Source organism: Eubalaena glacialis, chromosome 9 (assembly GCF_028564815.1).
Source record: "Eubalaena glacialis isolate mEubGla1 chromosome 9, mEubGla1.1.hap2.+ XY, whole genome shotgun sequence".
Classification (NCBI taxonomy): domain Eukaryota; kingdom Metazoa; phylum Chordata; class Mammalia; order Artiodactyla; family Balaenidae; genus Eubalaena; species Eubalaena glacialis.
The window spans coordinates 26,734,108-26,758,972 of NC_083724.1; the positions used below are offsets into that span (position 1 = coordinate 26,734,108).

Consider the following 24,865-nt stretch of genomic DNA (forward strand, 5'->3'; position numbering starts at 1 on the left):
TAAACAGTTTCTTTTATATTCAGGAAAACAGATTTGAAAAACTGAACAAGTAGACACCTGCTCCCTCTTTATGATCAAATAACAATGACAATGAAGGAGATTCCAAAGAAAAAAGCTGAGATGAAAAAAATCCAAATAAAAGCCAACACTGCTATTAAGATTTTTCTTTTAATATGCCATGAGATATCTTGATTGTATATTTTCCAAAGTACTTTTCCAGCTGCATCTCCCAACCCTTCCAAAAGATTTCTCCAGTCTGTCCAATGCAATAAAGGATGTTAGATTATAGTTCTGTCCACCTTCTCTTTTCGAAAGCAAATAATCCTAAATGACTTTAATGGTCATACATTCTTATCTAATAAGGAAAAACATTTACAAATATCAGAAACCCAGTTTTGAGACATTTGCATTAATTTTGAACTGAATCAGCATTTTGTGGGTTTTAAAAAAGGCAGCAGTTGGAATTCACGACTTGCTGACAAACACATTTCTGCTGAGGGAAGGGGAAGACAGGGATAGTGAATGCTGCATTTCTCCATTGGCCCCAAAGTGCTAATTCCACAACGGGATACATCAAAAGCAAACATGCAACTGTGGTTTTAAAACTTTTTACTGCAATATAACAATGAAGTAAACAGTAATTAGACACCTACCAATTTTCCCCCCAAAACAAACCAAAAAAATGTAAACAGGAAAATAACTCTGCCTATACTTGTACAGCTTCTCAAATCATGTTAGAAGGGTCTCACATTCAATGATCAAGAAATTTAAAATAGCAGTAATTATTTTCATTTTAAGAAAAGATTCCCCCTCTCCCCCCTCAACCCCAAGTATTTATCATGAAAGAATGGGCTTTCTTACACATTAATTTTATACTTATTTGAAGCAGCAACAATAACCATCAATAATTTGGCATTTCTGTTTACAGTTGCTCCAATTTTTTTTTTTTTTTTTTCAATTTCACAAAGCCATTATCCAGTGTTGCCATAAAATAGGGACTGTAGATTCTAGGTAGCAAAGATTCTTTCTGAAACCACTGTTAAGTCAAAGAAATATAAAGCAGGGCATTACACTAAATTTCTGGATCTAGTACACTAAAAAAGAGTGAAACCTAGGAAAAGTTACCTACTGTTTTATAGAGGAAATAAAGACCTGCAAAAGCTGACTTTTGGTTGTATAATATTTTACACGCTGTGTGGATCTGCGGCATCTGCTAATTGAAGCAGACATGCACGGTATTTATCCCTGCCCTGTATCCTAGACCCCCCTCCCCACCCCCAAGAATCTACTACCTTATACCAAGTATTGTGGATATGAGCCCAAGTCATCCCAGACAATCCAGTGAACAAAGTTAGTGTAATGCACTGGTGTGAAGTGTGAGATAAAAAAAAGTCCCTTTCAATCTTCATCAAAGTTTTGCTGTAGAAGAAAATTGGCAGCCAAGTTCTCATTCTTCTCACAAGCAAAATATGCTTGTATCACAAGTCCTTCAGGAAATCCTAATGCCTTTAACTGGAAGAAAAGAAAGAAAACATATTATGGAGTCTAGCATAGCACTACTGACAGATCATCACTTGAAAACATACTATAAAGGACACAAAAAAGCTTGAGAATTTTACATGAATTCACCCCTATCTGAATATGGAGTCACTGTCCAATGCAAGGGGCTAGATAGAACCCAGGCCCTTTCCTGTAACCACCTACAAATTCTTTGTTCCTAGTTAAAGCTATTAGGCTAACAGATACTTTGATAACACTCATTGGCATTAACACTAAAAATTAGCTTCTGTGGTGGTTTAAAAATAAATGACCTTACAGAAATCTGTAAATCAAATGGCTTTCAGCACATATGTGGTGAAGCTATGGATGAGAGCAACCAGAGGTTGCTAATTATTTGTAAAGAGAGCCACATCTTTCATTAGGGTCATATATTACTCTCAAACTCCTTGCCTTATGAAACACTTCATACTACAAAAATGGGTGGTCAATTATTAGTAATATTACACGATATATTTTTGAAATCAAGACATATGGTGTTCAATTTTTATTTGCTTAATTTTTATAGCATTTTAAATGGTGATATGACCTATTTAATTTTTGTCTTCCTAGTCTATTAAAAATCACTTGTAACTCAGTAATTGCTGCTTTTAAAAGCCTTTAAACACTCAGGTCAACTGTCTAATTCCCTAGGTACCACACATTTGTCAGCCAAATGTTATTTATGAACCCCCTTTCTCAACTGTCTCAATCATCTTGCATTAGACTATATCAAGAAATGACTTTTAAAAGCTGGGCAAAAGTCCCGATTCAGCATGATTATATTCATCCATGAAAGGAGAAGAAACTCAAAAATGATTTTGTTACCTAGGTCTTGTCCAGATTAAAGCTGGGCTAGCTGAAGTAAAAGGTAGATAGGGCACGATCCAACTATATTGCTTCTACAAGACACACACTTTAGATTCAAAGACACAAATATGCTGAAAGTAAAAGGATGGAAAAAGATATATACCATGCAAACAGTTACAAAAAGAGAGCTGAAGTGGCTATATTAATATCAGACAAAACAGACTTTAAGATTAAAATTGTTACTAAAACAAAGGACATTTTATGATGATAAAACAATCAGAAAGACTTCATTATAAACAGAGAGAACAACAGAGCCCCCAAATACATGAAACAAAAACTGACAGACTTGAAGGGAGAAATAACCAATTCAACAATAGTTGGAGACTTTAATATCCCCATGTTCTATAATGCATACGAGAAGGCAGAAGACTGACAAGGATATAGAAGACTTGAAAAATACTATAAACCAACCAGACCTAACAGACATTTAGAGAACACTTAACAACAGCAAATTATACATCCTTCTCAAGTATACACAGAACATTCTCCATAAAGACCATGTTAAGCCATAAAACAAGCCCCAATAAATTTAAAAGGATTAAAATTATACAAATTATGTTATCTGACCACGATGGAATGAACTTAGAAATCAATAACAGAAGGAAATTTGGAAAATTCATAAATGTGGAAACTGACACAATCCTAAGTAACCTACAGATCAAAGAAAAAAATGACAAAAGAAAATAGAAAATAGTTTGAGATGAATGAAAATAAAACCACAACACACTAAAACTTATGGGATGCTGCTGTAGCAGTGCTTGGAGGAAACCTTCTAACTGTAAATATCTACAGGCATACCTCAGAGATACTGCAGGTTCGGTTACAGACCACTGCTATAAAGTGAATATCGCAATGAAGCGGGTCACACGAATTTTTGGTTTCCCAATGCATATGAAAGTTACGTTTACACTATACTGTAGTCTATTAAGTGTGCAGCAGCATCATGTCTAAAAAAAACAATGTACATACTTTAATTAAAAAATGGTTCATTGCCAAAAGATGCTAACCATCATCTGACAGCACAGGGTTGCCACAAACCTTCAATTTATAAAAAATGCAATTAACTGCAAAATGCAACAAAGTAAAGCACAATAAAAAGAGGTATGCCTATGTATTAACACAGATATAAAATCAATAATCTAAGCTTCAACCTTAAGAAACTAGGAAAAAAAAGAGGAAACTAAATCCAAGACAAGCAGAAGGAGATAAAATAGAGACTAGAAAAAACAGAGAATCAACAAAACCAAAAATTCTCACTTTTTTTCTTTAAATCAACAACACTGACAAACCTTTACCTAAACTGACAGGGAAAAAGAAAGAAATCTGAGGATTCAAATGACTAAAATCAAAAATAAATGTTGGAACATTACCACTTTTTATAGAAATAAAAACTACTATCAGGGAATACTGAGAACAACTAAGTTGTTGTATGCCAACAAACTAGATAACATATATGAAATAGACAAATTCCTAGAAAGACAAAAACCACCCCAACTGACTCAAGAAAAAAAGGAAAATCTGAATAGTCCTATGACAAGCAAAGAGATTGAATTAGTAGTCACAAAACTTCCCCAAAAGCCAGGCCCAGATAACTTCACTGGTGAATTCTACCAGCCGTTTAAAGAAAAATTAACACCAATTCTGCATAAACTCTTCCAAACAAGAGAAGAGGAGGGAACTCATTCTGTAAGGCCAATATTACTCTGATACCAAAACCAGACAAAGACATCACAAGAAAACTACAGACCAATATTCCTCATGAATATAGATGCAGAAATCCTCAACAAAATACTAGCAGACCAATTCCAGCAACACCCCAGGAATGCAAGGTTAGGCCAACATACAAAAAATCAATCAGCGTAATAAGGCATATTAACAGAAAAAGGGACACAACCACACAACCATCTCAATCAACACACTATCTGACAAAATCCCACACCCTTTGTGATAAAAACATCCAACACACTAGGAATAGAACTTCTTCAACCTGATAAAAGGAATCTAATGAAACGCACAGCTAACATCAAACTTAATGGTGAAAGGCTAAATGTTTTATTTTCCTCTAAGATCTGGAACAAGATAAAGATGTTGGCACTCGCCACTGCTATTCAACTATACAGAGGCGGCTCTAGATAGGACAATTAAGCAAATAAATATATATATATATATAAAAATAATATGTAAATATTAATAATAAAGGACATCCAGATTGAAAAAGAAGTAAAACTATGTCTACCTGCAAATGATATCTTACATATAGAAATCCTTAGGAACACACACACAAATTATCAGAATAAATGAGTTCAGAAAGGTTGCAAGATACACAAAATTAAATTGTATTTCTATATAACTAGCAATGAACAATCCAAAAATGAAATTAAGAAAAACAATTGTCTTTATAACAGCGTCATAAAGAATAAAAATACCTAGAAATAAATTTAGCAAAAGAAGTACAAACTAAAGACTAAAGAAATTTCTGAAAGAAATTATGGAAATTCAATATGGAAAGACATCCCATTCTGTGTTCATGGCTTGGTAAAGACAATATTGCCAACATGGCAATACTCCCCAAATTGGTCTACAGAAAAAAACACAGTATCTATCAAAATTCTAGCCAGTTTTCTTTTTGCAGAAATTGGACAAGCTAATCCTAAAATTGATATGAAATTGCAAGGGAACCACAAGAGCCGAAACAATCTTGGGAAAGAAGAACAAATATGGAGCTCTCACACTTCCAGATTTCAAAACTTACAAAGCCAGAGTAATGAAGACAATGAAGGATTGGCAAAAGGATAAACACATAGATCAGAACAGAACTGAAAGCCCAGAAATAAACCCTCACATTTATGGTCAACATATTTTCAACAAGGATGCCAAGACAATTTAATGGGGAAAGAGCAGTATTTTCAATAAATGGTGCTGGGGCAACTGGATATACACAGGCAAAAGAAATGAAGCTAGGCTCCTACACCTCACACCATAAACAAAAAGTAACTCGAAATGGATTATAGACATTTTACATTACATAAATGTAATAAGAGCTATAAAACTCTTTGGAGAAAATACAGGCTTAAATCTTCTGACCTTGGGTTAGGCAATGTTCTCTTCTATGACACCAAAAGCACAAGCAACAAAAGAAAAAATTTCTCCAACACAGAAATCAAGATTTGATAACTGTAACCTCATAAAAAAGTTGCTCTAGAACAAGTGAGGCAATTGTCTATTGTCACTTCTATTTATTTGAGGGGGAAAAAATAACACTGCAATATATAAAGTATCTTTTAAGAAATACATAGTTACAAACCTGAACACTTGATATGTTTGTCATAAACAAAGACTAATTATAGTTCCAATGATTTTCTAAGTATTAAGTTAAAATGCACTTTCTCTGATTTCCATCTCAGAACACTTTGTAAGATAAGACAGGGCAAGTACTATGATTCCCTATTTACAAATGTTAACAATGGGGCCCAGAGAAAAATGAATGACTAGTCACAGTATCATAAAAACTAGGTTACTGCAGTGCCACAACCTGTATGGGCAGACATGATAAGGATGAAAAGAGAATCAGGATACCAGGTTCTGATGTTTACTATACATGTATTTTATGAAAATATTCATATACATATCTATTTACATTTTAGAGACAACAGTGAAATAAAATTTGAAATATAAATTAAAAATGGATAATCTTGAATTGGGCATATACTTTAAGATCATTTTTTCTTAGTGAATTCTAAAACATCAATGAAAATTTTAGTTTCTTGATATACTGATAACTATTTCATGCTAGACTGGTATTCAGTGCTAGTCCCTTGGCTTCACAAAGAACACAATGGAGAGCAGGGCTGAGAAGAGACTGTCTCCACTGCAGTCCCTAGGTTAATAATGCTCTATTTGGCTCTGTCCAATAAGAGCTATCTACCGTGATGGAAATACTCTATATCTGGGCTATCCAGTGCAGGAGCCACTAACCCCATGTGACTACTGAGCATCTGAAATGTGGCTAGTGTGACTAGGAACTGAATTTTTAAGTTTTACTGAAACTCACCCTTTCTATAGCTTCTTTTTCCTGAGGCGTTACTTGAATGTAGTTCATATGACCACTTCCAGCTTCTGCAATTCCTCCACTGCCACCTCCACCACCTCCTCCTTGACCACCAGCTTCTTGAACTGGTTCATTTAACATCTGAATAAAATGCTCCTGATGTTGGCTAATTTGCTGCAGTGATTTGAAGGACAGAGAAAAACAAGACATTCAGGAAAATAAGAATTCTAATACAAATAAGAGAGAAAGCTATAACTTTGCAACTGCATTACTTTAGAATGATTCTGGATTATTCAGTCTTTGGAAGGATGTGATTTCTTGTACATTAAAGAAACTTCGTATTTCTGAGGTAAACAGTGAAGAATTAAAAGAATCCAAATTCTCTTTCATAAACACTCCCACCCCCCCCATCATTGTTAAAAAACTGCTTGATGGCTATAAGAAAAAATAGGAGTTATATATATGTATATATATATATTTTCTCCTCCACACTAGTAGGCAGTAGAATGCTATAACAGGGGTCCGTGATCCCCGGGACATGGACTGGTACTGGTCTGTGGCCTGTTAGGAACTGGGCTGCACAGCAGGAGGTGAGCGGTGGGCGGGCAAGCGAGCCAAGCTTTAACTGTATTTATAGCTGCTCCCCATTGCCCCTATTACCGCCTGAGCTCCGCCTGTCAGATCAGCAGAGGCATTGGATTCTCATAGGAGCGCAAACCCTACTGTGAACTGCTCATGCAAGGGATCTAGGCTGCATGCTCCTTATGAGCATCTAATGCCTGATGATCTGAGGTGGAGCTGAGGCAGTGATGCTAGCGCTGGGGAGCAGCTGCAAATATAGATTATCATTAGCAGAGAGGTTTGACTGCACAGAGACCATAATAAATCAATTGTTTGCAGACTCATATCAAAACCCTGTCAGTGAGTGGCAGGTGAAAACAAGCTCAGGGCTCCCACTGATTCTGCATTATGATGAGTTGTATAATTATTTCATTATATATTACAATGTAATAATAAGAGAAACAAAGTGCACAATAAATGTAATGTGCTTGAATCATCCCGAAACCATCATCCCCCCACCCTGGTCCGTGGAAAAGTTGTCTTCCATGAAACCGGTCCCTGGTGTCAAAAAGGTTGGGGACCGCTGCTATACAAAACTCAAATATTTCATGACCTGAGCAATAAAATAAGCCCACAGGTATGTTTTCTATGAGGCAGTGCGTCACTAGTAATAAGCTTGGGAAAGAGAGACCTAGAGAGTTAAACATTTCTTTTTGCTAGAGTTTCTTTGGGTTGGTTGGTTTATCTATCTATCTATCTATCTATCTGTCTATCTATCTATTTATTTATTTATGGCTGTGTTGGGTCTTCGTTTCTGTGCGAGGGCTTTCTCTAGTTGCAGCAAGTGGGGGTCACTCTTCATCGCGGTGCGCGGGCCTCTCTTGTTGCAGAGCACAGGCTCCAGACGCGCAGGCTCAGTAATTATGGCTCACGGGCTTAGTTGCTCCGCGGCATGTGGGATCTTCCCAGACCAGGGCTCGAACCCGTGTCCCCTGCATTGGCAGGCAGATTCTCAACCACTGCGCCACCAGGGAAGCCCCTCAGATTCTTTAATAAAGTGTCTCCCAAACAAATATTTAACCCAATCCCCACCCCCAATTCTCGTTCTATCAGTACATCTATCTATAGCGTATTCTACTGAGTGCAGCTTAGAAGAACAGTTTATAGACTTGGTGAAGGAGAAGGGGGTGCTCATGGACTTCTACAAAATGTGACACACTCTAAACCCATTTTTGGAAATTAACTGATTAAACAGTCACCTGCAGTAACTGAGGATTTTCTCGACCTATCTGTTGTAGCAATGCTGGAAGCAGGGAAGGATTCTGTTGAATAATTTGTCTCATCTGTTGAAACTGAGGCTGATTCCGTAAAAATTCAAGAGGGTGTCCTAAAATACACATGAACAGTTTTAAACAAAAATAGCAATTACATATACAAACATAATCTAGACAGCAAACACTGTCAAGAAAAAATATGATTTGAATTCTCAGATGTATATAAAATGAAGTAAATAATGAAAACATCTTCAAACTGCACCAGCTCGCAAGTCTCATACTGCAGAAATTATTCCTATTAGCTAAGGTAGAGTACAGAACACTAAAAGAACAAAGTTTTCCTACAATTGCCCTGGGCACTCAATATTATCAAGTAACACTGAGAACTTGTGCCCTTCGTGCACTCTATCAAAATAAAAAGTATTAAAAGTTGTTCCTGATGCTCGAAAGTTCCTAAGAAAAATATATACCAGGATTAAGAAACGCAAAAAACTTACCTACTTTAATTGCATACAAAATAATTATGCTTTTGAGGTTACTAAGAGTAATGAGAATTTTTTAGATGTACACTGTCATCTAAATTATTCAAGACAATCAATCAAATTAAAAATGGCCACATCATATGGCTATTTATTCTTCTTTGTGTAACAGCAGTTTTACAGAAGAAGGAAACGAGACTCAGAAACTAAGTTACCCAATAACTGCCACTGAATGGGACAGCACCCCAAATCTGAAGCAAAGCTGTGGCCTCCTCTTCTATTTCCATGCTGAATCTCAGGAAATGAGAGCCTATCCTCCGGGAGACTGCACACAAAGTGCTTAGGGATTTCTGTCAACTAGAGATGACTGCCATAATTAGAGCTAGGAAATACATAAAAGAATGGTCTCTTCAAAAGTAACAGTTTGAATTACTTTATCAATTTTACAGAAGAAATAATGAAAGAGAACATTAAATAATTCCTGGGGCTACCACGGGCTCCAGGCTTTGCTTTCTAGTCAAACCTTTGCCAATGGAAGCGTGGGTGCTGTAAAGACACCTGAATTCAAGCTCTGCTTTCACCTCTAGATTCAAGATATTAAACCTCCCAGGTTTTGTTTCCTTGGTTCTATAATAACCATTAAGATCCTACTGGCTTTGAAGACATTTACTGGGAGAGAAAGAGACAAGGTGAGCAAACCGTTCCAAACGGCTTCAGAATATAACACTAAATGCAAACTGGGAAGCATCTCTTCCTTAGAATAAGCTAAACAGAATATGCCCTTTACCAAAACTGCAGTAATGATGTTAAATATAAGTGAGAATATCTTTTATATCCACTTAGTATAATTTCTTTTGGGCCCTTCTCTAACACTGAATAGAGAATTTGTTTTAAGAGTTACTGAGATGCTCTGGGAATGAACCTCATCTCAAAAGTATTTCAGATTAAATTATTTTATACTAAAGATTCAGGACCACTTCCTCCCCATTGAAAGATTCCACTTTACCTCCAGAACTTGTTGTCGTAGTCGTTGCTGTCGTAGTTGCTGCAGCTGCAGCCACTGAAGACTGAGGAGCCCCAGTACTCGCTGCTGGAGGGGGGTCAACCACAGCCTGACTTTCTCTATCTCCGGGAATTCCCTATAACACAATTTCCAAGCTTTAAAATAGCTCATCATTCAAAGTTAGTTAAATATTACACAGAGTAAGAGACTTATGAATCTATTTAATATCCTTGTCTAATTTCTAAAAGCATCAAAAAGACGTCTGCTTCAATTAAATGTAAAGGATCAAGACATATCTGAAATCTTCACATATTCAAATTAGATTAGAAATGGCCTCAATGTGGTATAAACCCATACTACTATAATACACAGTAGCATTGTCCAACAGAACTTTCCATGATGATGGAACAGCTCTATATCTATGCTGTCCAGTAAAATACCCATTAGCCCCAAGTAGCTACTGAGAACTTGAAATGTGGCTAATGGTACTAAGACACTTAAAATTTTAACTTACTTTTAATTTTCTTAAATTTAAATAGCTACTTGTACTTAATAGTACTCAACAGCTACCCTACTAGACAGTGTAGATCTAGGATATAAAGTAAATAATTTTGCAATTAAAAAAATAAATCATGAAATGTTTATCCAGCAACAAATGTTAACATCTAACACCAAAGTATAAGGCAAGACCCTAAACTTGCATAGAAGTAATGGTGTCTAACATTATAAGGCTAATTATTTAAATTTTCAAAATATCAACACAAATCTTATTAAAATTAGACATATCTGGCTTTTATGTTATATATCACTCTAGTTGATTTTTGAACCTCACAGAAACTTTCACCAGCTCAGTGACAGAAAGAATTGTATTTTTAACCCTAGCCTTAAGATCATCCAAAGAGATTTTGATGCACACATGGCAGTTGTGAAGTGATCGCTGGAAAAAAAGAGTCTAATGGCGACAGAGCAGGTGATGACAGCGGCCAAGCGAGGAGGATGTCCTCTACTGATCCACGGTTCTGAAAGAGCGGCATCCAGAAATGTATCATGTACAAAAACTTAAAATTGATTATTCAAAAATTACAAAAAGTAAAGGGAATTCCCTAGCGGTTCAGTGGTTAGGACTCCACACTTTCACTGCCGAAGGCACGGGTTCAATCCCTGGTCAGGGAACTAAGATCCCACAAGCTGCATGGTGCGGCCAAAAAAAAAAAAAAAAAAAAAGTAAATAGGTATAAAAGAATCTTAAATAATTAAGTATTTAGGTAATGCTTTTTCTAAGTTTGTGGCATTTATCTTCTGAAGTTATTATAACTTAAAACTGCACTAAGATTTTTGGAACACTCCTATTTTGAAAAACGATTTATAAGACTTCTCATATACAACTTATTAAAGTCTTTATGAAATCTTCATAGATTCTGGAAGGAGAATAAAGGAGAAAATATTGTATTTGAATATGAGATGGTAATAGTAATTGCTTCCATTTCCCAGTAAATCAGAAGCCAAAATCATAAACATGTGAAGAATGAACGGTAATAAACAGCAGGATAATGGCTGCCTATATTAGAAGTTTATTGTAGGCATTGCAAACAAATGTTTTTCACAATCCACCAATTCAGACCCTTAGATGAGGAGCTATCAAGTGCTAACAAACTATATAGAGATTGAGGATCCAAAAGACTCCATCAAATTCTCAAACAAGTTTGTTAAACTAAAAAGTTAATCACCATTGCTACAGATCTACCTCCAATTCTCACACATAGTATTTAGCCCTTTATTAGATCATTATTTCTCCTTTCCATACACTCACCCTCACTTATACAGAAGTGTCAAAAACTTTTAACAGTTAAAGGTAGCCCCTTTTTTCCAGTCTATGAAACAAACGGTAAATATATAAAACTTTAAACTGTTTCATGAACTTATCTCTCATCTATTCATTTGTATTTGATGCTAAACAGCAGCAACTGTGAAGAGTGATTCATTTTTTTATACCTCAAAATTTCAAATCTATTAGATCAAAATATTTGATATCATTAAATTTATGCAGAATTACAAATCAGGTATAAATTAAAGCCATTCTATGAAAGGAAAGGCAGTATTTTAATGTAATATGTGTTTTTTGGGGGAGGGGAGGAATGAGCGGCAACCACAAACAGATCCACAGTAACTATCAATCCAGTATGATTCCTCAATTTCACACAAAATGATAATTAAATGAACTGCCAGCATTTTAAAGACTCTCAAGAGGACAATGGGAAAAAGAATTCAAACGATAAAATGATATGCTAATAAAAGGTTTTGTGAATCTCATGCATATAAGTAGGCAAATGACTGGTGGAGGAGAAGCACAGTTATCTGCTCATGACAGGGACTCTCCTGAAACTACGCTCTCAAAAGGAGTTTCTAACCGAAGTACAACTGGAAACAAAGGAATGGATTAAACTTGTGGATGGTATTCCACAAAGAGTTAGGATCTGAGATGATATTTAAGGCAACTGAGACTTCTGACAATATTCCAACACACCAAAGAATTATAGAATAAAATGTTAAGACTAAAAAGTTAATCCAATGTTATTGCAAACGTCTACACTTTGCTTTTGACCCATGTCACATTTGTAAAATAGACATTCACTGTCATAAAATATCACGGGTTTCAGTCCATGCCCACAACAACCTATTTCACAAAAACCTTTATTAGTAGAAAACAAAACCCAATAACTTATTCAAAATTCCCTCGACTGCTACTGACTATAAATAAGCTAACAATTCAAATGCCAACAGAACCAGTCATAATATCACACATTAAATTAAATGCATGATGCTGTCAGGTAATAGGGAATGGACAGGAAGACAGTGAATTAAAGAGTCTACAACCTAAAACTTTTCCTAAACGCTTGTGAAAATCTGGGATCCGAGTTGTCCAGATAAACCAGATTATCTGAACTTTTAAGTGAAATCTCCCAATTTTTAAAAGCTGGCAACTAATTAAGAAATTTACACATAGTACAAAATTTGGTTTGTGCTTCCAACTTGAAACTTTTGCTCTAAATAGCACATCCAGGATTATGCTTGGCAGGCAAAAAAGCTACTAAAATGTTGGATTCAATTAGATTTAAAATCTGCCCCACCCCTACCCCTCTAACACACAGCTGTCATCCTTTGAGGGTACTACTCCAAGTGGATAGCAAATTTTACAACCCATTTAGCCACATTGTTTTCTAATTGAAAATCCTATCAAAATCTTTTAGAAGAGGTTACATTTTATTAACACAAAATGTTAACATACTAAGAAAAATAAAAGCACTATGTAAATTATCTAGCATACATCATTATTATCTTCTGAATTGTTACTGTCCCTTTAAAATCTCTGTTTCTTTGAAATTTTGTTCTTAAACAACTAGAACAAAGAAAGCAAAATGTTTCTCACCATTAAAAGATACTCCACTGCTCTGTCAGGGTTGTTGAAACTGGCTCTCAGGGCTGCAATTACTTGCTCTCGTTCGTAGCCCATTGACATGATCTCAGTTACCATATTCTCATACGACTGACCTGTCACTAAAAAAAGGTGTGTGTGGGTGGAAGAAGGGGAAAGAAAAAGAAAATTTAAAAAATAAACAATCTCCATGTAATCTGAGTGCATATATGTATACACTGTTTCAGGCACTACAGTGCCAGGAATACAAAGATGAGTAACAGTTATCAACTACAACATATATGTGGTAGGTAGAATAATCCACCCCCTCCCATCCCTGGAAACTATAAGTAAGTCAGGTTACAAGGCAAAAGGGAATTAAGGTTGCTAAGCAGCTGACTTTAAGATAGGGAAATCATCCTGGATTACCTGGGTGGGTCCGATGTAATCATAAGGGTCCTTAAAAGTAGGAGGGAAGCAGATTAGAGGGTCGGAGAAATAAGGAAGAGAGGACAAAAGCAGGGTCAGAGATGCTATGCTGCCACCTTTGATGACAGAGGAAAGGGATATGAGCCAAGGTCAGCCTCTAGAAGTTGGAAAGGACACAGAACAAATTCTCCCCTAGAGTCTCCAGAAAGGAATGCAGCTCTGATTTTAGCCCAGTGAGCTCCATATCAGGCTTCTAACCTACAGTACTATAATAAGATAATAAATCTGTTGTTTTATACCACTAAGTTGTGGTACAGAACAGCAATGGAAAATACAGTATGTTTAATACACATAATAAAAATATCAAGTACAAGTGTAGCACAAACATAGAAAAGAATTAGCAAGTCAGGGCAGGCAACCTGGAAGAAGAGACAGGTGAACTGATTTTTGAGAACAAGTAGCAGGGACACTTCACGAAATCAACTGTGCTGTAATAAGTTGTTTTCCTTGGACACCTTTCGTTATCAAAGCAGAGGGGAAAAGGAGGTTGGAAGCTAGAAAGTTAGAATGTCCCATACCGTATAAAACTGGTACAATTATCCCTGTAAGACATTTCCCACAGGATCTCTCCAACTCTGACTCACTCTTCATGGAAATGTCAGACAACACTCTGATTTAAAGAAAGTCAACTCTCTCCCACTAAACTTAAAGCTACCACACTTCTTGTCCATCTCCCACCCTTTCCTGCCCACCTAATTATCTTGATCAGCAGTTACCTATGTCCTAGAATGTCATCCTAAAAACAAAAACACGCCTCCCTTGACAGCATCCCAATTCTCTTTCAGGAACTGGTCCATCCGTTGCTCTCCTCCCTTCACAGCCATAGCTGTCTGTACATGCTGTGTCCACTTCTCACATTCTGCTCACTCCTCAACCAATACCAGCATGTGACTTTGGATCTCAAAGATTCCCCCTCAAACATGTCCCACCATTTATCATCTGCCTTCTCCACTTCAATTAGCAGCACCTCTATCCATCCAAGTGCTTGAACCAGAAACCTTGGTGATTTCAATTCCCTTTCCCCTCCTTCCGCATCTAATCCACTAGCATACCTGGTAGGTCCTATCTCTAAAATATATCCCAAACCTATCAAGCTTCCTCTTTCTCCCTGCCTTCACTCAAGACCAGTCCACAACAATCTCTGGTCTAGATTATGCCCTGCTTCCTCTCCTGCCCCCAAGCCTACAACCCATTCTTCAGCCAGTTGCAAAGGTGAGCTTTTAAGAAAGAACACCTAATCTCATTTTGGGCTCCCAACCTCAACAACCCTGCACGTGCCGCACTCCAACCAATCCATTTCTACTTGCTTCACAAGTCACAGCTTCTGCCCCAGAACCTTCACACACACCAGGCTTCTTTGATGGTCTGTTCCTTTACATGCTCCAGTTCTCAATCTAAATGTTACAGTCTCAGAGAGGTACTGCCTGACTAGCCTAAATATAAGTGCCTTTTGTTCTTCTTTATGGAAGCCATTAATTTTTAAAATATCATTTATCATGATTTGCATTTTATGTTTCACTCTATTTTCTTTCCCCCATCTGAACACAGGTTCAACCTTGCAAGGGACCGTGCCATTTTTGCTTTACTGTTTCCCTGATATACAGGTGACAAAATCAGGTGAATGATTTTTTCTGCAGAATTTTTTCTTATTTCATATAGTATTTTACACTACAACTCTGGTCTATCTACCCCCCCCAACCCAGTTTCACTGAGAAATAATTGACATACATCACTGTATAAGTGTTAGACATAGAGCATGATGGCTTGACTTAACGTATATTGTGAAATGATTACAACAGGTTCAGCTAACATTCATCTTCTCATATGGATACAACAAAAAGAAAAAAATTTTTTCTCCTTGTGACGAGAACTCAGGATTTACTCTCAACAACTTCCTATATGCCATACAGCAATGCTAGCTATCTAGTCATCATGTTGTACACTACATCCCTAGTATTTATCTTATAACTGGAAGTTTGTACCTTTTGACCACCTTCTTCCAACTTCCTATCCCCCATCCTCTGCCTCTGGAAACCACTTTGAGTTTGATGTTTTGTTTTGTTGATTTGAAGAGTCTACATATAAGTGAGATCCTATAGGAGTTGTCTTTCTCTGACTTAATTCACTTAGCATAATACCTTCAAGGTCCATCCACGTTGTTGCAAATGGCAGAAACTCCTCACTTTTTATGGTTGAGTAATACCGCATTATGTGTACACACACACACACACACACAACCCCACTTCTTCATCCATTCATCCATCGATGGACATTTAGGTTTGTTCCATGTCTTGGCTATTGTAAATAATGCTGTTATGAACATGGGGATGCAGGTATTTTTTCAAGTTAGTGCTTTCATTTCCTTTAGATAGATTCCCAGAACTGGAACTGCTAGATCATATGGTAGTTCTATTTTTAATTTTTGAGGAACCACCATACTGTTTTCCATAGTAGCTGCACCAATTTACAATCCCACCAACAGTTTACAAGGGTTCTCTTTTTCCACATCCTCACCAGCATTTGCTATACCTCGTCTTTTTGATGATGGCCATTTTAACAGGCCTGAGGTGATATCTCATTGTGGTTTTAATTTGCATTTTCCTAACAACTAGTGATGTTAAGCATCTTTTTATATACTTGTTGGTCTTTTGTATATCTTCTTTGGAGAAATGTCTATTCAAGTACTTTGCCCATTTTAAATTGGTTTTTTTTTTTTTGCTATTGAGTTGTATGAGTTCTTTATATATCATGGATATTAACCTCTTACTATATACATGGTTTGCAAATATTTTTTCCCATTCCATAAGTTGCCTTTCTACTTTGTTGATGGCAAAATTTTCAATAAAGTTATCTAATAACTATGAAAGCATAGCTTAAAAAACTAAGTATCACTGAGCAAATTCAGCATTTGATACCTTGTTTAGAGTAATGACTTTTCCCTACCTATTCCATAAAGTACTTAAGCTATTTTTATCTTTTAAATTACCCACTGATATAATTCTAGCACAAATCACTCAGGTGCCAATATACTTTCAGTAATCTAGTTCCCAGGAACAGAAAATATTATATGCCATACAGCAATATGGCATTTTGTTTAATTTTAAACAAAATTAAGAGTTGTGGAGTATCGTAACTGTGCGATTTTAACATAGTGTTTCTCATTCAATTCTTACAAGAACTCTATAAGAAAGGTTTATTTTCCCTTCCTTTTAAAGATAATGAGGCTGAGGCTTAGAAAGATTAACAATTTGATCAACGGCTGTTAAGTCATGGTGCAGATACACAAACACAAGCTGTCTAGACTCCAGAGCTCCCATGCCTCTCCTTGATGCTATGCCTCCTAAAATCATGCTTCTTAGTCAAGTTATAAAAACTCAAAAAGAAATGCCTACACTCAAGTTTGATACTCTTTAGATCCTGCAAGTATGAGGGAAATGACTCCTAGAAAAATTAGGGACAATGAACAACATGAGACAGAGCTAATGAGAATGAAGAAGCAGTGATGAAGAACCTTAGATGTCATTAAGAATGAGTTTTGGGGGACTTCCCTGGTGGTCCAGTGGTTAAGAATCCGCCTTCCAACGCAGTGGATGTGGGTTCGATCCCTGGTTAGGGAACTAAGATCCCACAGGCCGCGGGGCAACTAAGCCCGCGTGCCGCAACTACTGAGCTCACGCACCACAACTAGAGAGAAGCCCACGCGCTGCAACAAAGAGCCCACAGGCCGCAATGAAAGATTCCGCATGCCGCAACTAAGACCCAACACAGCCAAAAATAAATAAATATTAAAAAAAAAAAAAAAAGTCTTGTACTTATCTTCTAGGTTAGGAGGTGCTGTGAAAGGAACAATGACCTCATTAGATTTGCCTTTTAGAAACTTCACTGTGGCAGGGAATAGACCAGTTAAAAGAGGGTAACAGAAGAGCATCAGTAAGGTAAGGACATGAACGAAGGCAATTAAGTGGCAGTAGAAACAAACATTCCAGAGACTTCAGGAAGGAGGATCAATAGGACTCCTGGCCTCACTGGGCCAAGAGAGGCAGAGGGTCAAGGTTGATGCCAATACTTTGGTAGAGAGTGGAAGATGATGCAAGCAAGAAGGGAACAAAGGAGAAGAATCAGATGGGGGAATTAAAAATTAATAAATTTGGAACCTAAGGAGTTTGTGGAGGTTATAGGTCTTCCAGCTGGCAGCTTAAAGAATGAGTCTGGGAAGTCAGAGAGAGATATGTACTCGAGTTTTAATTTTGAGAATCCTTGTAGTATAGTTAACCCTTGAACAGTATGTGTTTGAACTGTGTAGATCCACTAATAATCAGATAAGTCGATTCCTAGCACACTACTACATGATCCATAGTTGGTTGAATCTGCAGATGCAGAACCATGGATACAGAGGTCTGACTGTAAAGTTATAGATGGATTTTTGACTACATGGGGTTGGCGCCCCTAACCCCTGTGTTGTTCAAGTGTCAACTGTATATGGGTGGTATTTGCCATTCCCATAGTCTGAACTTTGAACTATGACCTAGAGCAGAACCAAAGAAAACTCATACATTTAAAAGCCAGGTAAGATAGAAAGAATTAGCCAGAAAGCCTGAGAAGGAATAGTCAGAGGTACGGTTCAAGAAAAGAGTGGTGTCACAGAAGTCAAGGAAGAAACATTTAAAGAAGCAAGGTATCAACATAAAGACTGGATAAATTAAAGATGAAAGAGTAAAGGGATCCTGAGACCATACAGTTGAGAACTGCTGTTCTAAGAGATGCAAGGTGTAAAAGGTAAGACACCACCACCAGAGACTAGAGCAGGAGCAACTAGAGTTGTGGACTCCCGGGCTTCCGCCCAGCTGCATCAGTGCATTCCAACTGAAGCAGCAACGGCAATAGCCACAGCCTCCGACAGCAGCAGGGGCACATGCTAGCTGGTTTCAGCTCTGAGGCTACAGAGCCCTTTACTCATCTCTTGGTAATCTTGAGCTGTTCCAGCACCTCTGTAACAATTTCCTAAGATTAAGCCTCTTCCTGTTTGAAATAGAGTGATTTCTGTTTTCCCGATTGTTGGACACTAACTCATATGAAGCAGAGTAATCCCAGAAAACAGTCTCTCAAAGATAGGAATGTGGGTTTGGTACATCCAGGTGATCTTAAGTTGATTAAACAACTATTTTGCCCCTATGTGCTATGGGAAATCAGCCAGCCATTTTCCATGGCAATAAGGGCACCATGGAGTTCAAGTTCAATTAGGTCAGAGGGCCAATCCCATATCTTGTGAGATACTACTGCTGTTGGAACCTTGTTGCTGTAGCAGCTAAACAAGGAAACCAGAAGCCCATACTCTACTGAAGCTGCCATTCCCACCTGTTCCCAGTCTTCTACCTCCCTACCATTTCCAGTAGTAGAGAAGAGTACCAAAGGGCAGGAATGGGGTTGCCATCCAACAGACCAATAATGAGTACTTATAGCAGGCACTGTACCAGGTATAGTTACAATGGGAAAATGGGCAAAAAACCCCAAATTGATTTTGACAGATTAGGTGTGAAGGGAAGGATGGAAAGACATTATTCAACAGGTAAAACTGAAAGTCGGGATAAAAAGGCACTTTCACTGCAAGTACAATACAAGCAACAAGATGCAGATGGGGACCTATAAGGCTACAAGGTGGAATAAAGGCTGGAGGTGAATAAAGATGAAATGTGAGACAGATTTAGTAACATCTTATACTCATTTCAAAGATACTCTGTAATAAACCTGTACACAGATCAAACTTTGTTAAAACCTCATTTAAAACCCACATTTGGAAAATGGAAAATTATCTGCTTTAAGGAAGAAGTATGTTTAACTCTTAACAATACAATTTAAAGGATTCAATATATAAAACACTAACTTACAAAAGTCTTCAGTAACATCAACTGAATTATCTAAATCATTTAGCCGCGTGATTGGAAGCAACCATGAAAATGAACATTTTCGTGATCTAGAAAAATGAAACTTAAACCTCCTCCCTGTCTCTTACAAGGTAATTTACAATGTAGATACTTACCAAGTGCACTTGTTGCATCTTCAAAAAGGTTTGACCGAGAAGAATCACCTGATGTACTGTAAAATGTTTTTAGAAAATCATGTATCAGAAAGTATGTAAAATTTACCTTAAACTTTAGTAGCTATCCAATTTGTAGAGATTCTTTGATTTTAATTAAATGTAGAAGTCTGGCTACAGTGTTCAAAAAGGCTTGCAGATTAAACCCCAAAGCTTTATCCATAACATTTATGGCATGGGAAGAATTTTCAATTTTAATACTCATTCTGTTCTGCAAATCCATCATTTAAAATGTCCAAAGATAAAAAAGAACATCCTTACAGAGAGCTTACCATTTAAGGAATACAAAAAAGATAACATACAACTAATTCCCTGAAAGAATTTACAAGAAAAATTAAATAATCTGTAAGTCAAGTCACAGTAAAAGAAATATCAAAAGCTGTATATGATAAACAGCACGTGCAGAAACTGCATTAGGCTGGAAAGGCCTGGGAAGTCTTTACATAGTAGAATTTCATTTAGGTCTTATAGTTAAGTTCTGAACACAGAAACTGCAAGAAAGCCTTCAGGTCAAGGAACGTAGCATAAACAAAAAGATGCAGAGGCAGGATAGACCCAAGCTGTAACCAAGTTTTAAGCCAGTTTAAAAGGACTAAGTTTTGTTAGGCAATTGCAGAAGATGAGTCTAGAAAACAAAGAAGACACAAACACAATAATGAAAGACCATAAAGAGAAGGCCAAAGAAAAATAAACTGAGGTTTACAAAAGTGGTAAAGACAGCAGTTAGCAGTTTTGAGTAAAACATACACACATATACCTCTGTCCCAATTTTAGAAACGAAACACAGTAGACTTCAGTTCTTAGAAAACCCTACAGCATAGTAAGAGTAACGGAAATATCTAAGTTTGAATTCATAAATTACTTTGTAAGCCTCAGTCAGTTCTTCACCAATACAATGAGGTCAACAATGGTACCCACGTATCCCCAAGTGCTGTGGGTAGGGTTACTGCTGGTAAAGTGCTCAGCAAGTTCCTGGTATCATAACACTCAACATGATTGTTATGATTAAGACAATCCTTTGGTATAATTTTTAACATATCTTCATCAACTAGATAGTAAAATTAACATGTAGAAGGCAAAATTTCAAAAAGAACTATATACTACAGTTCTATACTATATATATAGGAAAACAAATTCTCCTGCCTTAGATCTGACTTGTGTCTTGTTGTTGTGTGTTTGAACAATTACTGCATGTCAGCAGAACTACAACTGCCTCAATTTTTCCCAGAGATGCAGAGTATTCCATTTAATTTAATTTAATTCCATTCCAAATCAAACTATTAAGACATTTTTTGTTTGGTTTCCAACTTTTAAATTCTTTCTGTAGTCAAATGTATTAATCATTCCTTTTATGACTTTTTTGGGTTAAGATTATTTTCCTACGCTCTCCTCTAGTTTATGGTTTCACTTTTACATTAAATCTCTATCCATCTAAAATTTATTTTTATGAGTGTAAGATGTGATCCATCTTTTTTTACCTCCAGATGGCTAGACATTTATCCTAATAGCATTTTCCCCACAGTGGTCTGAAATTACGTTTTTATCTTATATTAAGTCGCTGTATGTATTTTGGTCTGTTTCTAGACTACTATTTCACCAAGCAGTCTTTCTAGCTCTTAGAGCCATACTAAATTGTAATCATTACCATGCATAATACATTTTACTGTCTGGTAGAATTAGACCCCTTTGTTACTGTTCTTTTATAGAACAATTTGTGCTATTTTTGCACATTGTTTTAAAATTTCTTTTTAAACATTACAGATAAGACTGAGATACCGTTTAACCACCATTCAATCTTGACTCTGCCTCAACACTCCTCCCCCCCATCCACAGAGGAAACCACTTTATCAGCTAGTGTGTTGTCCCTCTGCTACTGTTTTTCTACACATTAATATGCCACCCACAGAAAACATGCAATGCTGTTATGTGGCTTTTGTTTGGTTTGTGGTTATTGCCTATACTGTTCTGCAATCTGCTATTTTCACTTGATAACAAAGCCTTGAAACCACATTTATTTAATATGCATATATACTGCATACTTTAACTAGCCTGTAGTATTGGATATCAGAGCTCCTCAAACTTTAGGAAGCCTAAGAATTCACCAGGAGAGCTTGTTAAAATACAGATTTCTAGGACCCACGCCCAGAAATTCTTATTTAGAGGTCTAGGGTGGAGCCTAAGAATTCATTTCAAACGAACTCCCAGTGATGCTGATGTTGCCTATTCACTACCACACCTGAATAGCACAGTTCTCTAATACAAATAACATGTCAAGTCATGCCCTTACTAATGGATATTTAGGTTGGTTCCAATTTGTCCTCAATTACAAGCAATACTGTCCTTGTGCACAAGTGCAGTGTCTCTAATGTAGATATCAACAAGTGGAATTTGCACTGCAATAGGTGGCTTTTAAAGAACAAAACTGACCTAAAGAAACAAATCCCTAATAATGAAATGTCAGGCCAGGGTGATAAACTTTCTGACACTCCTCAAATTCATACCAGCATATCTTCTGATAATTATCTCACTGAGTTCTGTGCTTTATAAGACACTAAATGTTTTATAGCACAAATGAAGAAACTAAGGCACATTTAAGCAGCTGGTTTTCTGAGCTTCCCTCATCCTTCCCTTTCTGTGCTATCCTTCTCTGAGGTGTATAATTTGGGGAAATAAGAGTAAAGGGTTGGGCTTCCCTGGTGGCACAGTGGATAAGAATCCGCCTGCCAATGCAGGGGACACGGGTTCGAGCCCTGGCCTGGGAAGATCCCACATGCCGCTGGGCAACTAAGCCCGTATGCCACAACTACTGAGCCCACGTGCCACAACTACTGAAGCCCGCGCGCCTAGAGCCCGTGCTCCGCAACAACAGAAGCCACTGCAATGAGAAGCCCACACACTGCAACGAAGAGTAGCCCCCGCTCGCCGCAACTAGAGAAAGCCACACACAGCAACAAAGAACCAAAAGCAGCCAAAAATAAATAAATAAATTTATATTAAAAAAAAAAAAAAGAGTAAAAGGTTGGTGTACAAAGCCCAAGTAAGTAGGCAACTCTGTAGTCTGCTTTTCTGACCATCAACTCCTTTATGTAATCTCTATGGGTCTGAAAAGATAATCCTGACTCTTGAGAACAGATAAATAAAACTGTACTCCCAAGAAGAAATAAAAAGAATAGAGATAATAAAAAAACTTGAATTGATGATATTAGCACATTAAAATGGATTGATCAATTTGGAAATTCTTACACTATGGAGCTTTTTAAAAGGAGCTTAAAGCAATTAAGAAAATAAGATACACTGTACCAACTCAAGACATATTTAATTAAGTTTACAATGTTTAAATGATTTGGAAAACCAATTTGTGAAATTTATAAGTTCCCTCCCATACACAGAAAAGATGTAACAGCCTTTTGATGCAATAGCATAGGCCGACTCTGGGTTGTCTCCCACTAGTTAAGGGTGATTGTATGCAATTCTAGCTGTACATGGGAGAAGTACCAAATTAGGCAACAGTGTTTCAGAATGCCTAAAGCAAAGTACAGCAGGCTGACATAGGGAAAATATTTTACTACCTGAACCTGTGTTTTCTTGGGGAATTAAATCCTTGAAAAGACGCCCGAAGCAGCAACAAACCAGGTGACTCAAACCCCTCCCAACATGGTTGACTGAGTCAAAGAAACGGCACTCAAAGACAGAACACTAAAATGAAAGATGATCAGAAAGAATTCATGACTAAATTCTTTCTCATCATTGTATTTATCACAGACATCCTTCTATGTCAGTGTTTCCAAATGCTGCATAGTTTTCCATTGTGTCTGGTCCTGATTCCAGGACTCTACTGCCACTGAGGTCCTGAGTTGCACCGAAGTCACAAAATACAAACCGCTTGCTTCAGTGCCAATACATACTGGACACAAAGCAACTCAGGCTCTCAGATAAAGAAGAGATTCCCGTGTATGATTTCCAGCCAAGAGAACTGAAGCATTGTTTTGGTTATTTTATTTATCATTCGGGAAAAAAACCTTTGTCACAAACTACTCAATAACCCTAACTGCCAACTTCCTACAAGAACTTTTTTTTGCTCCCAAAATATCCCAGCACTTTTTCTTCTGTTCTAAAGATCTACATAGGCAAAAACTTAAATTTCTATACAACTTCACAAAGATGTAGATACTTACTCAGCACATACTGTGTGCCATGTGCTATTTCATATCTTTTACACTTATTTCATTTCATCCTTATAACAACTCTATGAGATAGGTCCTGCTGTCATCCACATTTTACAGATGAGGAAAAATCCAAAGATGTTAATTTCTTTTCTAAGGTGAAGACCTAACAAATGTTAGACCCAAACACAATACTATGTAGCAACTGGAAAAATTTACTGACATGGAAGGATGTTTATGATAGATGTGACAACAGTCAAAGAATATAGGTCAAGTATAATAATGATTGGGGGACAAATGTCAAGTTATTTATAATGTGTCAAGCTATAATATAGTGTCAGATTATTTTATAATTCTTCTTTTTGGTCATTTGTATTTCCTAACTTTTCTACACAAAATGAATAATGACTTTGACCCCTTTCCCTTCACCCTGGGAGAAAAAAAACAATGCAGAGTATACAAATTCAGATTACGGAAATGTAAACAGACACAAGCATACTGCTTTAGTCAGAGTTCAAAGTTTAGAAAAAGTTTAACATAGTAGATAGAAAGTTAGTTTGATCAAAACAATAATCAAAATAAATACATTCATGAAGTCACTGTTATGAACATATTCCTATACAATTTCCTAGAATCCAGTTCTTACCTGTCAGTTGATGTTGGGCTAGCAGCCACTGGTGTTTCTGCTGGCTTTTCTGCAGGTTTCTCTTGTTTTGTTGCACTAGCAGGTGCAGGTTCAGAAGACGCTGTCGTTGATGCTGGAGTGACAGATGCAGGTGTGGGAGTGGGAGCCAAAGTGGGGGCAGGGGTTGGGGCCTGAACCACAGCTGGTGCTGTGGAGAAAGTAACTGTGGTAGTGGTGGCAGAATTTGATTGCTGAGTTGTAGCTGGTGCTGGTGTTGTCACTGCTTTGGGCTAAACACATTACAAATCAAA

The 24,865-nt window shown here is 37.0% G+C and overlaps 1 protein-coding gene across 1 annotated transcript in view; it reads right to left on the reverse strand.

Annotated features, from left to right (window-relative positions):
- Nucleotides 1-592: 592 nt before the first annotated feature.
- RAD23B (RAD23 homolog B, nucleotide excision repair protein) overlaps nt 593-24,865 on the reverse strand; it is a 44,196-nt gene continuing 19,923 nt past the window's right edge. Inside the window, exons 4-10 of the mRNA XM_061201070.1 lie at nt 24,576-24,844; nt 19,710-19,765; nt 13,199-13,326; nt 9,775-9,907; nt 8,275-8,402; nt 6,458-6,628; nt 593-1,512 (exon numbers count right to left, since the gene is read on the reverse strand). Of these exons, the coding sequence (XP_061057053.1) occupies nt 1,399-1,512; nt 6,458-6,628; nt 8,275-8,402; nt 9,775-9,907; nt 13,199-13,326; nt 19,710-19,765; nt 24,576-24,844 (999 nt within the window). The 3' untranslated portion in view covers nt 593-1,398. The remainder of the gene's footprint in view (nt 1,513-6,457; nt 6,629-8,274; nt 8,403-9,774; nt 9,908-13,198; nt 13,327-19,709; nt 19,766-24,575; nt 24,845-24,865) is intronic.